This window comes from Delphinapterus leucas, chromosome 2 (genome assembly GCF_059928025.1).
Source record: "Delphinapterus leucas isolate spDelLeu-1000000601 "Yukka" chromosome 2, BTC_Dleu_Yukka2, whole genome shotgun sequence".
Classification (NCBI taxonomy): domain Eukaryota; kingdom Metazoa; phylum Chordata; class Mammalia; order Artiodactyla; family Monodontidae; genus Delphinapterus; species Delphinapterus leucas.
The window spans coordinates 166,100,994-166,116,630 of record NC_143130.1 but is presented as its reverse complement, the minus strand read 5'-3'; the positions used below and the strand labels follow the sequence as shown (position 1 = coordinate 166,116,630).

Sequence of the window (15,637 nt, the reverse complement as noted above, 5' to 3'; positions counted from 1 at the left end):
CTTATATTTAAAACCACTTCCCCAGGGCATTTGCTTGCATAGCCCATTTTACTGAAGATTTGGGGGAGCGAGAGAGGAATTTATATCACACATATGAAGCAAGTTAAAACTGGGTACTAGATGGACCTGCTTTTCAGAAGTCTTGGGCATTGCTGTAACTGAGCTCAGCTGACACTTTGTCTCTTTTGCTTTCCTCTCTTCTTTTTTTGGGGCTTTCTCTCTCTTTTCTCTCTTCCCTCCCTTTCAGGCTATAAAATCAACCTTTCTCCATTTTTATTTATTTATTTGTAATTTAAAATTTAATGCTGAGCTATTAAGCTCTCACCAGCTCCAGCAGCCAAATAAAAGTTTGGTGCCCCCATGGACATGTTCCAGGAAGTAGTCTAGTTAGAAATGATCGCTTGTGAGGTCCCTTCTGTCTAAATTCTTGGACGATGGCAAGACCTCTCCCTCATCTCTGTCTGGAGGTGAGCACAGGGTGGGGGAGGATGAGTGTGTTCTGGGTACCATATGCAGAGGAAAGGGCAAAACCGTGGCTTTGGGCCAATCAAGACTTGAATTCTGGCTTCTCCACTTCCTGGCTGTGTGACCTCGGGCAAGTTCCTTAACTTTCCTGAGCCTGTTTCCTTATCTCGAAAGAGCGATAATATTCCGTAAAGTTCTTGCAAGTTGTAGAAAGGATAAAATTGAATAACACACAAGTTGTGGAAGGGATAAAATGGAAGAACACTTCTAAAACACCTGCCTCAATGTAGACACTCAACAAATGTTAATTTCCTTTCAACCGATAGACACTTTCCTTCAGGGTTACATATGTAAACATTAAATATTTATAAATTGCATAATTCAAAGAAAAGAAACTTGAAAAGGAATCTTACTTTGGATTTTTTGATGAAGCACATAATTATCCCTGCCCGTCTTTGCTGCAGATCTGTATGTTTATACGCAGCACTTGGTCTGCTTAGGGTATTTATGTGTAAGTCTCAGCACAGTGAGACCTTTTTGCAGCTTCATAGCAGTTGTAAATATTAGGTATTGATGGTGTGATCTGTGGCTACCTAAGCGACTGGGGCCTGGAGCTGTCCCTGAGGTATTATTTCCAGGTGGTCCCATCAGAGCTGAATAGACTATGAGGCTATAAACACTAGTTAAGGCCTGTGGCTTGGTCTGAAGGCGCTCAAAGTATAGTGACAATGGGTATTTTACCAGCAGAAAGGACTTGGCATCTGTCTTTTCTCTAAAGCAGAGAATTGCGTAGCCCCCGATGAATAAGTGATCCTTGTAGACTAGGCCGATTTAAACCACAGGCAAAGACACATCCCATGCAGCTGGATTTGAAATTCTGGGGTGCCAGCGTTTATGTTAGAAACAGTGGCCAGTATAATATTTCATGTTCTTAGAGGCAGGAAAGAATAAACTAAAGACTTCAACAAAAGCGATTTTTTCTTTTGTCCAGTAAGTTGTCTAGGGGGTTTGCAACAGAAACCATATGTGGCCCACAATTACTGTCCGACCTTTTCTGGAAAAGGGTTGATACCTGGTCTAAAGAGTTTGAAATATCTCAGATCAATGAAGGCAAAATGTTACTAACAATGATTGACTTTTTCATTTGTAATCTAATTTATGGCAACCACTGTCTGCTTGTTGTTTTTTGTTGTTGTTGTTGTTTTTGCGGTACGCTGGCCTTTCACTGTTGTGGCCTCTCCCATTGCGGAGCACAGGCTCCAGACGCGCAGGCTCAGCGGCCATGGCTCACGGGCCTAGCCGCTCCGCGGCATGTGGGATCCTTCCGGACTGGGGCACGAACCCGTGTCCCCTGCAGCAGCAGGCGGACCCTCAATCACTGTGCCGCCAGGGAAGCCCCTGTCTGCTTGTTTCAACAGAGCTTTATGGGCATTATTTAGGATGAATATAATCCCATTGCAATATTTAATTGTGTCTGGCAATATTCACATGGGGTTATTACAATTTTGTCCAGCGAATGGAGACCCTAGAAGTAGCTCATATTTCTGTCACCTCCGTCTGAAGCCCCTACCTTCCTCACCACAGCTCACCTGATTGAAATCTCTTGCTACCCTCCCCCCTGGCCTGAAGGAGTTTGGCAGGGTGAGCTCAGGAAGGGCTGCTGAGGAATTTTCCACCTTATTCTGTGCATGCTGAGAGTAGGGAAGGATTTCCAGCAAGGGAGTGTGTGATCAAAAGCCCGTTAAATGTATGGGTGCAGAAGCGTAAGTCCTGGGACGGAGGCATTTTGTGGAGGCTACAAGGTACAAACTGAACCTCCTGGAAGAAATGGGGCCCAGATTAGACCCTGAAGGGTGGGCACCTTTGTGGGAGGGCAAAGCAAAGTTCCAGAAGTATGAGGGGATGTCTCATAGAGTTTCCTGCCCAGGGCTGGAGGCTTTTATAGTATAGTGTGAGATGAGGTTGGAGCATCAATGTGGCCAAGTCACTGGGAATTTTAAGGTGTATGGAATTCCAAATCCCGTAGCCAGTGAGGAGTCATTGTTATTTATTTTTAAAAGGAGCCGTGTGTGTGTATATGTGTGTGTGTGTGTGTGTGTGTGTGTGTGTGTGTGTGTTGGGGGACAGTGAAATGACAGCCACAAAATTGTCAACTATTTGTTAAACCCTGACACAGTGCTGGGCATTGGGCTCAGCGTATTACATGAATCATCTCATTTAATCCTCACAACGACTCTGTGGGGGAAGGCATTGTTATCCCCAGTTTGCAAATGAGGAAATTTGGGCTTAGAGAGGTTAAAATAACTTGCCCACTCTCTCGCTTTGTCACAGTTTACCCTTCCCCCTCCTCATATCCTGAAGTCCATATATACACTACCAAACATAAAATAGATAGCTAGTGGGAAGCAGCTGCATAGCACAGGGAGATCAGCTCGGTGCTTTGTGACCTCCTAGAGGGGTGGGATAAGGAGGGTGGGAGGGAGGGAGACGCAGGAGGGAAGAGATATAGGAACATATGTATAACTGATTCACTTTGTTATAAAGCAGAAACTAACACACCATTGTAAAGCAATTATACTCCAATAAAGATGTAAAAAAAAAAAAGATACATTAAAAAAAATAATAATAACTTGCCCAAGTGTCTGAGGTGATTAACGAGCAGAACCATGACACTCTGACCCAGGAGCCCAAGCTCTTAACTCCTGAAACAAGCTCAGTGTAAAACATTCCAACAAAACAGAAAAAAAGAGAGTGAAAAGGAACTGAAACCCTGCCTCCCGGGAGTGACCACTTTGGATGCCAGTCCTTTTAGACATCTTTCTATGTATATGCACAACAAGATGTATGCGTTTTGCATAACTTCTGCCAGGACTGGGTAAATCCTATGTCTGCAAATTTTACATAAATGGCAACATACTATATATGGATTTTTCCCCCCAATTTAAAACTAATTTTCTAATTTTAACAAGTGGATGTATAGTGTTAAAAAACAAAATTCAGGGACTTCCCTGGTGATCCAGTGGTTAAGACTTGGCGTTTCCACTGCAGGGGGCGTGGGTTCCATCCCTGGTCAGGGAACTAAGATCCTGCGTGCCACACAGCGAGGCCAAAAAATTAAAACAAAAACCAAAATTCAACCGAGTAGGTTTGAAGACCTAATGGGCTTTATTCAATGATTTATGAATCAGGCACCAACCCATCTAGCAGCTAGAGGGGTCCTCCCAGGGGTTGTACAAAATGGAAGGTTTTTATAGGAAGAGAGTGGGGCAAAGGAGCTATTATCAAAAGAAAAGAAAGGATTATTTTTTAGGTCAGGACATCTTCTTTGGGGGGAGAGGGGGGAAAGAATAGCAGGGGTTTTAGCATGCACATTACCTCTTTTCCTCTGGGGGACGGAGCAGGTCCATGAGACAGGCTGCCTCATTGGTGCTGACCAGACAATTCCAGACTGGTTGATTAAGATTACATTTCTGGATAGACCTAGAAAATATTATATTTAGCGAGGTAACTCAGACAGAGGAAGACAAATACTACATGATATCATTTATATGTGGAATCTAAAGATAGTACAAATGAGTCTATATACAAGACAGAAATAGACTCACAGACACAGAACACAAACTTACGGTTACCAAAGGGGAGAGAGAGGGAGGGAGGTACAAATTAGGAGTTATGGGATTAACAGATACAAACTACTATACATAAAATAGAGAAGCACAAGGATTCAGCACAGGGAACTATATTCAGTATCTTGTTATAACCTATAATGGAATATAATCTGAAAAACAATAACTAAATCACTTTGCTGTACACCTGAAATTGACACAATATTGTAAATCAACTATACTTCACTAAAAGAAAAGAATAAATAGTAAAAAAAGATTACATTTCTGGGGAAGGTCGTAACTGCAATAAAGTCAGGTATCAAGTGCAGGTTTGATACCATGGACTTTAGCACAAGTGGTGCCATTTGGGCCTGTGCTTTTCTCTGTAACAGTAGTATTTCATTGTATGACGGTACCCTCATCCACATAACCAGTTCTTTATAGATCATTGCAGGTTCTGGAGCAAGGAAATCTTAGTAAGCTTTTTTTTTTTTTTTTATAAACTTATTTTAAATTGCTTTCTTCTCACACCTTTGGGAAGATCATGTGCCTACATTTATTACTTTAGTTTGTTCACTCATTTCTTATTATTTTTTAAAGCAATCTTTTTTAAAAAACATATTTATTTTATTTATTTATTCTTTTTGGCTGCCTTGGGTCTTTTGCTGCACGCGGGCTTTCTCTAGTTGTGGTGAGCGGGGGCTACTCTGCGTTGCAGTGTGTGGGCTTCTCATTGCGGTGGCTTCTCTTGTTGCGGAGCATGGGCTCTAGGCACGTGGGCTTCAGTAGTTGCAGCATGCGGGCTCAGTAGTTGTGGTGCATGGGCTTAGTTGCTCCGCGGCACGTGAGATATTCCTGGATTTATTGGCAGACGATCCTTAACCACTGCGCCACCAGGGAAGCCCCTTGGTAAGCTTTTTCACTGAACCTCATGCTTTCTCACTTTCCTTGCAGCATGCTCTTGACGCTGACAACGCAGGAGTAAGCCCCATAGGAAACTCTTCTAACAACAGCAGTCACTGGGACCTCGGAAGTGCCTTTTTCTTTGCTGGAACTGTCATCACCACCATAGGTATCAATGTATTTGCAAGTATCTTCTCCTCTGCAGGCCCTCCTGAGTAATGGCACTAAAATCAACATTTTGTCCTCATAGAATACATGGCAGCCGGAGGTTCAAAGGAGGCTGAGGAAACACTGTCAGATTAATGCAGTACTTGTGTGGTGGCTTTCAATAAAAGGCAGAGCAGAATGAAGAATTTCATTTTTCAAAATGAAAGACTAGGGAAACTTTCGTTTGAAAGGACCTCATGGAAAGGTTAGGGTAAAAAATGAACCTCTGAACGATCAGTTGAACTCTGATTGCTCAGTTGAGCTCAGATTCTTTTTTAAAAAGTGTACTTTTTATTGAAGTTATACATTAAACAGCCAAACTGTGTTCCACAAAGTTTGTTATGTAAAACAGCAGTCTCTGCCCCTCTCCTCTTTTTTCACCTCCCCTGGGGCAACCCCTTTCATTTCTTTTGCATGATTATTTTGATATCCATCTCCATGTCTTTAAATGTCACCTTGGTATTACACTTCCCGAATTTTATTTTAGAGATGATTTCTTGACTTCCCATTGTGGAAGATGAGGAATCAGTTCTCTTTTTCCTCCCCGCCCCACTGTAGAAGAGCTCTCTTCCTGTCCTCTTTCCTTCCCAGTATAGTTTGATTAGATCAAAAGTGAATGTGAATAGTTGCATTATTTTGCTAGGTAAATGCTCCTCTTCCAACTGATCATAAGGCGAGCTATGATTACTTCCTTCCTGCACCAATTTTTGTCTTTTGTCAATTTTTGTGTGTGTCTTTTTTCTTATACTTGGGGAGTTTTGTATTTTTGCCATAGGGATTAAACGATTTGTCATAGGGGTTAACTTTATAATTATAATCACATATAATAACCTTAGTGTTCTATTCTTTAAGTAGTATCTATTAGTTCCTTATGATGGGTGATGACATCTCTTTCTCCACCACACAATTTTAGTTGGCACCATCCTTTTAATGTTTACTTTTACATTATTAAATATGCTTAGGCTTCTATTAGAAGATTTGCCCACTTTAATAACTCTTGGCTCTCAATTATTATATATAATGCAGTCAGGGAACTTACTCAGCATCTCAACTTCTTTTCTTCTTCCACTATCAATTATTACTTATTGTATCATTCTGTAACGTCAGGGTGTATATTTCACATTCTGCTATTCTGTTCTGCTACCTGGGCACTCCCATTTGTTTTAGTCATAGTTCTACAGTTAAGTATTGTCGGTGTTCATCTCTAGCCCTGGTTTTCATCATGGTTTTGCTATAGTTTTTGTCACCATCACTTGCTTGGCTGAAACTCTTCTTCAGGTAGTTGCCTTCAGAATGGCTCCAGGGAGCAATATTCCCTGGGTTCTTGTGTTGTTCAAAATGGTCTTATACTTGAAGGGCAGTTTGGCTGGAAATGAAACCCTTGACTCACATGTTCTTTTTTAAGGATCTTGTTGGATCTCCACTTTCTCCCAATGCTTATGTTGCTGTGGAGAAACCTGATGCCAGACAAGTTTTTCCCTTTTATAAGTGACTTGCTCTTTTTGCTCAGCTACTCAAAAGATTATTTCTTTATCTTTCATCTGATAACGCTACCAGGTTTTGTCCCTTTTATCTCAGGAAAGTTTTCTTGATTGCTACTTTTAAACATTTTCTCTGCTGTATGATTTTGGTTCTGTTCTTTGGGGATTCCAGTTATACATCTATCATCACTTCTTTGCTTGTCTTCTATGTCTAGTGTTTTCCCTCTACTCCTTTTTATCTTTAAAATTTGGTTTCCAACTTGTTAGTATTATCTTCTTTTTTTTGTTATTTTTTCACAGTGCCTACTCTGCCATGTGCTTCTTCCAATTTTGTTTTCATTTTTATGATCATTAGGGGACTTTTTTCTTTCCTACTTTTTCCCTGCATTCTATTAGCTCGGCTCACATTTCATCTGCACTTGTTATCTCACCATTTCCTCCCTGATTTCTTGCATCTTTGTGGTTTCTCTGTGATGATTCTTAGAGGTGATTACTTCATAGTTGTTTACACTTTTCGTCTGGTTGGGGCAACATTTTTCTGCTGAGTGTCTCACATTCACTGGTAAGTTTTGCTGCTCTTTCACATTTTTAAAAAAACGGAAGCTTTATATTTATGCTGGGCCAGTTTCTTTCTTTTTAATTTTTTATTATTTTTTCGGCTGCGTTGGGTCTTCGTTGCTGTGTGTGATCTTTCTCTAGTTATGGCGAGCAGGGGCTGCTCTTTGTTGCGGTGCATGGGCTTCTCATTGCGGTGGCTTCTCTTGTTGCGGAGCACAGGCTGTAGGTGCACGGGCTTCAGTAGTTGTGGCGTGCAGGCTCAATAGTTGTGGTTCGTGGGCTCTAGAGTGCAGGCTCAGTAGTTGTGGTGCACAGGCTTAGTTGTTCCGTGACATGTGGGATCTTCCCGGACCAGAGCTCAAACCCATGTCCCCTGCATTGACAGGCAGATTCTTAACCACTGCGCCACCAGGGAAGTCCCTGGGCCAGTTTCTTTTTCACATACTTGATGCCAAATGAACTGGATATTCCTGGACCAGCTCTCTGCTGAACATTTCCATGGGCTGGGGAGAGCAGAGCAGGGAGAAGCAGGTAACCTTTCTGGTAGCACATGCCAAGACTCTCCTCTTTCCTGTTGTCAAAGAGACAGAGTGCTTCCTGCAAATATGGCCCATCTGTGTTATTCTCTGTATAGCTCTGCCTCTTCTGTTTTTCTGGATCAGATCAAGTTTAGGGGGGCTTCTGCTGCTCTCCCTCTTCATGCTACCTTCCATACTTGGTACATATAGGGATATCTTTTTTGAAGTTCAAGGTGAGACACTCACTTTCATAACTGGATTTTTGCAGGGACTTTCTGAGATTTGCCACCTATGGACCCTCTCACCATTCTCTGTACTTCTTCTCTGTATTATTTTCCCATATTGCTTCTGTGCAATCTCATCTTCTTTTGGTAATCCTTACGTATATTGTGGAATCTGTAGATTGCATCCCTCTCCCAGCTCTGCTGAAAAAGAGTTTGAGAGTTATCTGCCCTCATTTACTAGTGAAGTAGTGAAGTCACACTACAATAAAAATTCTCATTCAGAAGAATGGGAGACACACAACAGTCACCGGTTCATAGCAATGTTGGACACACAGTGGGATGCTCTTCTACCCTCGAAGTGGGAGGATTCCTTCATTAACATTTGTTTATACTCTTTGGGAGGAAATCTCTCTCATAGCTCAAATCTCTCAAATCTCATAGCTCTCTGAGGCCCAGCTTTGCCTTCTGGGAGGTTTTTCCCTCTCCCTTACTTTTTGGTGTTGGAGAGTATGCCTTTTTGGGGGGATGCATCTTTGACGATTGACTTCCTATTGGCACAAGTTTCAGAAGCTAAGCGTTGTTTAGAGGCACAGGATTTTCTTTATGGTTGTAGACCTCCTCTTTAGGACCTGTGTTATTTTTACATCGGTGCAATGAAGAAAGTTATATGCATTAAGAAAACTAGAGTCAGAGAGAATTGTCATTCCTTTTTAGAAAGCCTCTTAATCATGTGATGTACTAGGTTCACGCTTGCAAATCTGCAAATACATTAAGATCAACTATTACAAGTAGTAGAGGTGTGCATTACACTAGTGAGTCTAGGGCCTAGAAACCTTTCAGACACTCCAGACCAGATTAGGTCATATTTGTCCTCAATCCCACAGCATCCAACAAAGGAAACAGGATGATATGGCACCATTTGGTGTAATGGCAAACAGTGCTATACACCTCAACATCCCCCGAGGGCATCACTGTAGTAGATCAGAGAAGACCAATGTCAGGTTAGATTGTGTTCAGTGGTCTGGTTATTAAGATGGGGAAATGTGTCATGTGTTTCAGGGGGATTTATAGTAAAATCATTGAAATTGAGAAAGTCTAGGCCACTTCAAGAAGTACATTTTGGAAAGTGCACCTCCAGTGCCCAGTATTGGACACATGAGACTTTAGTGTATATTAAACAAAAAAGAAAATTCTAATATTCTTATTTTTATAAAATGGCTAAATCAGTGGCCTATATGATGCACTGAAAAACACTATAGCTACATTGGGATGCGCACCCATTTATCGTGTTAACTCACTAAGATCCCAAGGGCTTGGTTTATTGAACAGCTGTGTTCATTGACCCACATGACATTATGTAACTGAGGAATGGTGGTTCCAACCGCCTAATGAGGAACATTTGACGTGTAACATCTTCTGCCCTTTTTAATGTGCTTACACTGGAATCTTTGAGTTTGTGCAAATGACTCAGTTTCTGCTGCTTGGCACCCATTCACTTACTCACTCTTGTCCTGATAACCATTTCCCTAATGGTCCCCTTCCCCACACTTGGCCCCCAGGCCACAGGGGAAGAATCCTCTTGTCTAGACTCAGAAATCCAGTGCCTTTTGTTTACAATAACCGAGACATGGAAGCACCCTAACTGTCCATTGCCAGATGAATGGATGAGGAAGACGTGGTACATATATACAACAGAATACTACTCAGCAATAAAAAAGTATGAAATAATGCAGCAACATGGATGGATCTAGAGATTGTCATACTAAGTGAAGTAAGTCTGAAAGAGAAGGACAAATGCCATATGATGTCACTTACATGTGGAATCTAATACATGACACATATGAACCTTTCTACAAAACAGAAACAGACTCACAGACATAGAGAACAGACTTGTGGTTGCCAAGGGGGAAGGGGTGGGGCAGGGATGGACTGGATATTTGGGGTTAGTAGATACAAGCTATTACATATAGAATGGATAAGCAACAAGGTCCTTCTGTATAGCATAGGGAACTATATTCAATATCCTATGATAAACAATAATGGAAAAGAATATAACAAAAAGAATGTGTATATATATATATAGTTATATATATATATATAACTGAATCACTTTGCTGTATAGCAGAAATTAGCACAACATTGTAAATCAACTATACTTAAATTAAAAAATGTGAATTAAAATTAGATTAGAACCATAAAAATAAGAAATCCAGTGCCTTGCATGTGCGTGGCCACAGCCCTGAGTTCAGAGACAGACATGAGACCTGGATTAGGCCAATAAGCAAGTCAATTCCTGGGCTTTTGCTTGAGCTTTGGAGGAAGTGACTTCTCTTTCTTACTGGATGTAAATTGGGAAACGGATAAGCCTGGGGCCCTGCCATTCATTTTTGTCCCTTGACGGTTTTTCTGCCTAGAATTCAGCTAACAGTAAAGAAGCAGATTAACAAAAGAGGAGTGATAAGCAGGGTGCAGCTGGCATCCTTTGAGCCTGGAATAAAGCTACCCATGAAGAATTAAGAAATAAATGTTAAATATCCTGCTATTTACTGGGGTCTGTACATTTCTCTTTTTTCTTAAGCGAGTGTGCATTGGGTTTTATCTCGCCTAAGACTGAAAAATTCTAACCAATGCACACTTACGGCTCAGAGATCACAGAGGGCGAGTAAGTATCCTCTGACCTCATAGCCAGTGCCTGACCCTGCTGGCCACTGCAGCTGCCATCTCCCACCTTCTTTGGGCTACTTGCTCTTGATTTAAAGTCCTAGAGCTTCCTATTGGGTAAGTCCCTAAGTTCATATGCTGGTGTCCTGGCAACATGGGATGCTGTTGCCTCTATAGTGAGAGGCAGGACACTGTGTCATATCTGGGCAAAGGACAGAGACCTTTCCCAAAATATGAAAGAAGGTGGAGGCTGAACAGGAAACTACTACAAAACAAGCGTAAAGCAAAAACAAACAAAAATAAAACCCAACCCAAACCACAAGTCCACTTCAGTATCATGGCTCAGTGTTGGTGTTAGAGATTGAGTCCTTTACTATTCAATGGAGAAAATGCTATTTTCTCTCTCACTTTGTCTTAATTGAAAAATAATGTGTTGTGAGTTGAACATCATTTAGCTGGCTAAATTTTGACTCCAGGGCGGAGGGTCTTTAGAGAGTCATACCATTAGAGAATTCTAAAGAAAACATAAGTACAATGTTAGTAAGAATAATGAAGTGAGGAAATAAGGTTTTTTCCCCAGTTATTTAGTGGTAAATTCATTCATCACAAGTGGTAGCAAGGCTGATAAGAAAACTAAGAGCCTGCTAATTCTTCCGTTTCTTGCTGAGAAATTTTCCATCATTTAGGACACAGGCAGTAGAGCAGCTGGAGCTGAGGAACGTTTTCATTATTCGTGAAATACGCATACATTAGCATGCTTGCTTGGTTTCACATAATGTGTGACATAATTCGGTAAACATTTTCCCATATTACTAAGGTTCTTTGAAAAACATAAGCTTTGATGGGTTCCATTGGCTCTACTATCAATACTGTCATCACATGTTGTTGGAGTCGTACGCAGTTTTTACTTATGTGATAGTGTAACATCACGATGAAGATCTTTCTTCATGAATGGTGGTCTTCATCTCTGGCTGTTTCCTTGGAAAGATCCCCCAGGGCTTGCTGTGTCAAAGGGCCTGGACCTTTTAAAGCCTTGCCAAATTGCTCTCCAGAAAGACTCTCTTGAGTACTATGTACTATGTACTATTCAGACACAGAAAAATGTGCTCATTATTTAGAATGTGTTAGAGAGGTCTTAGGTCTTTTCCTGAAAAGCAGTGATATTACTCAGTATCAGAGGTCCCTTTTATATGAAAATATCAAAGCTTCTTTTTTTTTTTAAACAAGGTTTTCTTGTGCTCAGATATACAGGAAGATCTCCAAGTGTATGGCAAAAGGGAGAACACTCAGGCTCTTCTCCAAACCAGGAGCCGTGCCAGAAGACTAGACTGCTGTCTTTGTTGAGGTCACTGTGCACCCTGTTCCCTTTCTCAGTAACTAATTCTGATGTGAGAAAGTCCCACCTGCCTCAATTTTTGACTCTGCTGGTGGGTCTCCAGCAACTAGTTTTTCTAAGCTGGAGGAATGATACTCCTGTGTGCAGATTCTTTCCCACAAACCATCACTTGTGGAAGGGCAGAAAATGATTGAGTTCTCACCAACAGCTATGGAATGCAATTAGATTTCATCTTGGAGGCATTTTTTTTTTTTTTTTTTGTCTTGGCCGCACTGCGTGACATGTGATCAGGCTTATTCCCCAATCAGGGATGGAACCCATGCCCCCTGCAGTGGAAGTGCAGAGTCTTAACTGCTGGACTGCCAGGGAATTCTCCATTTGAGGCATTTTTGGATTAAGTCACTTGGCTCTACCCAGATCCTAGAGAGCCCCTCCTCAGGTCCCAGATGGCAGTCAGTAACTATGTTCCTTGCCTGTGGCCTCAGTTAAGAGCTGTACTGGCCAAGGTACCAAGGCAGCTATTTCTACTTGACTAGCACTTGGATTGGACATTTAGCCCATGGCTTTGGGAATAGCTGTCACTGCGGCTAACACTTACTGGGTGCTTACTAGGTGCCAGGAACTGTGCTCCACATACGTTATCTCACTTAGTTTCACGTTAACTGCATGAGGTAGGTACTCTTATTTGCCTTATTTTACTAATGAGAAGACTGAGACCCAGGGATGTCAAGTAGCTTGTTCAGTATCTCAAGGTCGGTAAGCCATGGAGTCTAGCTTTATTCACCAGGACCAGCTACGTAAGGCATAAGGCCCAGTGCAAAATGAAAATTCAGTCTTTTGCTAAAAGAAAAAGATTAAGAAGGACAAAACGGCAAGGGCAGAGCATTAAACCAAGCGTGGGGCCCTTCTTAGTGTGGGGCTCTGTGTGACTGCACAGGCCACACGCCCATAAATGCACAGGCAGTAGGTTTTGAGAACATGTACTCTAAACCAAATACCAGAGCTGGATAGCACGTGGTTTGCCCAAGATTTGACTTCGGCATGTAAACAGCAAATGGAAGAGTTTCATGTGCACCACTCAGGCCTGAGTCCTCTTGAAACACCAGCTTTGTCTTTGGAAAGGGCTTGGGCTGTTTTCTAGCTAGGGGTGACCAGAGCTAAGCACTACCTTGGTCCTTCTCGTTCACAACAGAATGTTCTCTCTGGGCTGGTCATCTCCTGCCAAAAGTCACCAGAAGCCAGTTGGTGGAGGAGCTCCTGGAACTTCTTCTGCTTTATGAAATCCAGTTCTAATGTCCTGGGCTAGTTCTTCCTGACCATCTGCCTCTCACTTCCCAGCCTTTGCTGCCCCATCGATACCCACACCCCAAATCCAGCTGTGGGCCCACCCAAGCCATTGAGTCAGCCCAGCCTGGGGCACAGGCATTTTGTCCTTTGTCCTGGTGCTATAGGAGAACAGTGGAGTTTCCGGAGGGAAAATAGGAACCAACCCTGTTTACTTCTGGGGCTTAGTTTTCCTGGAGACACATAGCTTAGAAACGATTCCTTCCCACAGAAAACCTGGGGCAAGATGATAATTGTGGATCCTTACTGAGGGCTTATTCTTTGCATCATGCTTCACATGTATTTAATCTCCACAGGTTACTCATGCTTCACATGTAACTCTTTAAGCTATAAGGTAGGTGCTATTAATAGCTCCATCATTCAGTCACGGAAAGCAAGGCAGAAAGGTAAATTGCCCAAGATCTGAGAGTTGGTAAGTGGAAGAATCAGAACAGGAATCCCCGCAGTCTCGAGTTCTAGAGCCACTGTTATACCTTACTTCAAAGTTCTATCAAGCCTTCTGGAAGGATGGGCAGGGAAGTCTAGCAGGCCCAGTACAAACAGAGGCAAAAATCCAGGAATGTGGCCCTCTTGTTGCCTCCTGTTTAGAGCAAAGCTCTAAAATGTAGCTTCTGGAAATTTCTCAGAGTAACAGGGTTGAGGGTCAACCTGGAGAACCATCTTTCCATATAGTTCATCAGAGGCAGGGGACACAGATACACACACACACACACGCGCGCGCGCGCACACACACACACACACACACACACACACATAATACAGCATTACTCAAGAACAGCAATTATTTTATGTCCGATGTGAGGTGATGGCCTGAAATATATTTAAAGACTGATTTTGTTACCAAGTCCAAGCTCGCTCTGCTTGCCACAGGACAGGCCAATAAATCAGAGATGAGGTGTTGAGGCAAGGAATAACGACTTTGACTTTGTTCAGAAAGGCAGACCGAGAAGGTGGCAGACTAGTGTCTCCAATAAACCATCTTATCGGGGTTTGGATGCCAGTTTCTTTTATAGAACAGAGAGGGGGAGGGGATGAGGAAGTAAAGTAAAAAGGCTATAAGACTTGCAAATGTTCCCTGAAATGGCCAGCCTCAGGGTGGGGATGTTTTAATTTCTTCTTTCTGGCAGCCATCCACAGGTGGACAGGGTCTGGATGTTTCCCTGAACAAAGGCACTTGGGTTTAACATTCAGGCAGAGGGGCAGGGTTCCCTGAGGCAGGCCATTGTGTACAGACACTATCCTTTTAGTGAACAAAAGCAACAGGAAGCAAAGGTTAAAGTAAAAGAAACAGATCCAACATGTAGTCAGATTGGCTCTTCCCTGTTACAATTTGGATATTACTTCACTAGTGCCCAAGAACTTTGCTCTAATTTTATTTTAGTGTCTAGTCTGCGAAACACTGAACAAGTAAGGAGCTGATTGTAATACTACTACTAACACTTTGCATTGGTATAGCACTGTACAGTTCACTGATTTTCCCCACATTGTCCTTGAACCCCTCTAATACTAGGATTGGGGAGGTGAAGCGAGCTTAAGGCCAACCAGGTAGAAGGAGGTGGTATCAGATATGAGCCTCATCTTCCCACTTTTCTCTCATGCTCCTAAGATGACACTGGAATGTCCCCAGAGCACAGTCCTTACCCAAGTGGTGGGACAGATCCTCTCTAAAAGCTGGAGGAAGGGGTGCAGCCCCTGTTAGGGCTAATAAGAGGCCTATTAAGCAGGTGCAAAGCCTCAGTTTGTCTGCCTGTGTCTGCGATGTGCTTCTTTCTGAGATATTCAGACTAAAAGAAAACCTATATTCCTTGACAGTAATCAGGCAATTATGAAACAGTCAAGCAAGAGTGATAAATGTTTCCACAAATCACCAGAATATTTCCAAGAGTCACCATAACTCTGCATAAAGTGGAGCTGTATAGGCACATTTATTCCTTTTTTAATAGGGCTATCTTAATGTAAATTGGATTATTCTAGAGGGAAATGCTTACAAAATGATTTTGTCCAAGTTCCTGAAAACACCTGAGAAAAGTTCTGAGAGCCTTTGTTTTTTTTTGGTTTTTTTTGCACAATTAAATCAAAAATCTTGGTGAGTAAAAGAAATGCAAGATTAGGAAGGCTTGCCTGAACAGTCATTTAAGAAATAGAAGCTATAATTTAGATGATTTGTGATAAGAGGTTTGAATGATTGTGACTGGAAAATTGAAAGGGAAAATAACCAGGTGACTCATCACCTAAAGGCAGAAAGCAACAGTGAGTTCTCCGGGCTTATAAGAGGATGAATGATGGACCAACCATAAACATTATCTTTACTCTGTTGCATCCCCCAAATGCCAGT

The 15,637-nt window shown here is 42.1% G+C and overlaps 1 protein-coding gene across 1 annotated transcript in view; it reads left to right on the top strand.

The window, feature by feature from the left end:
* Nucleotides 1-15,637, top strand: part of KCNK10 (potassium two pore domain channel subfamily K member 10) — a 142,325-nt gene that overhangs the window by 82,560 nt on the left and 44,128 nt on the right. Inside the window, exon 3 of the mRNA XM_022576367.3 lies at nucleotides 5,025-5,142. Within this exon, the coding sequence (XP_022432075.1) occupies nucleotides 5,025-5,142 (118 nt within the window). The remainder of the gene's footprint in view (nucleotides 1-5,024; nucleotides 5,143-15,637) is intronic.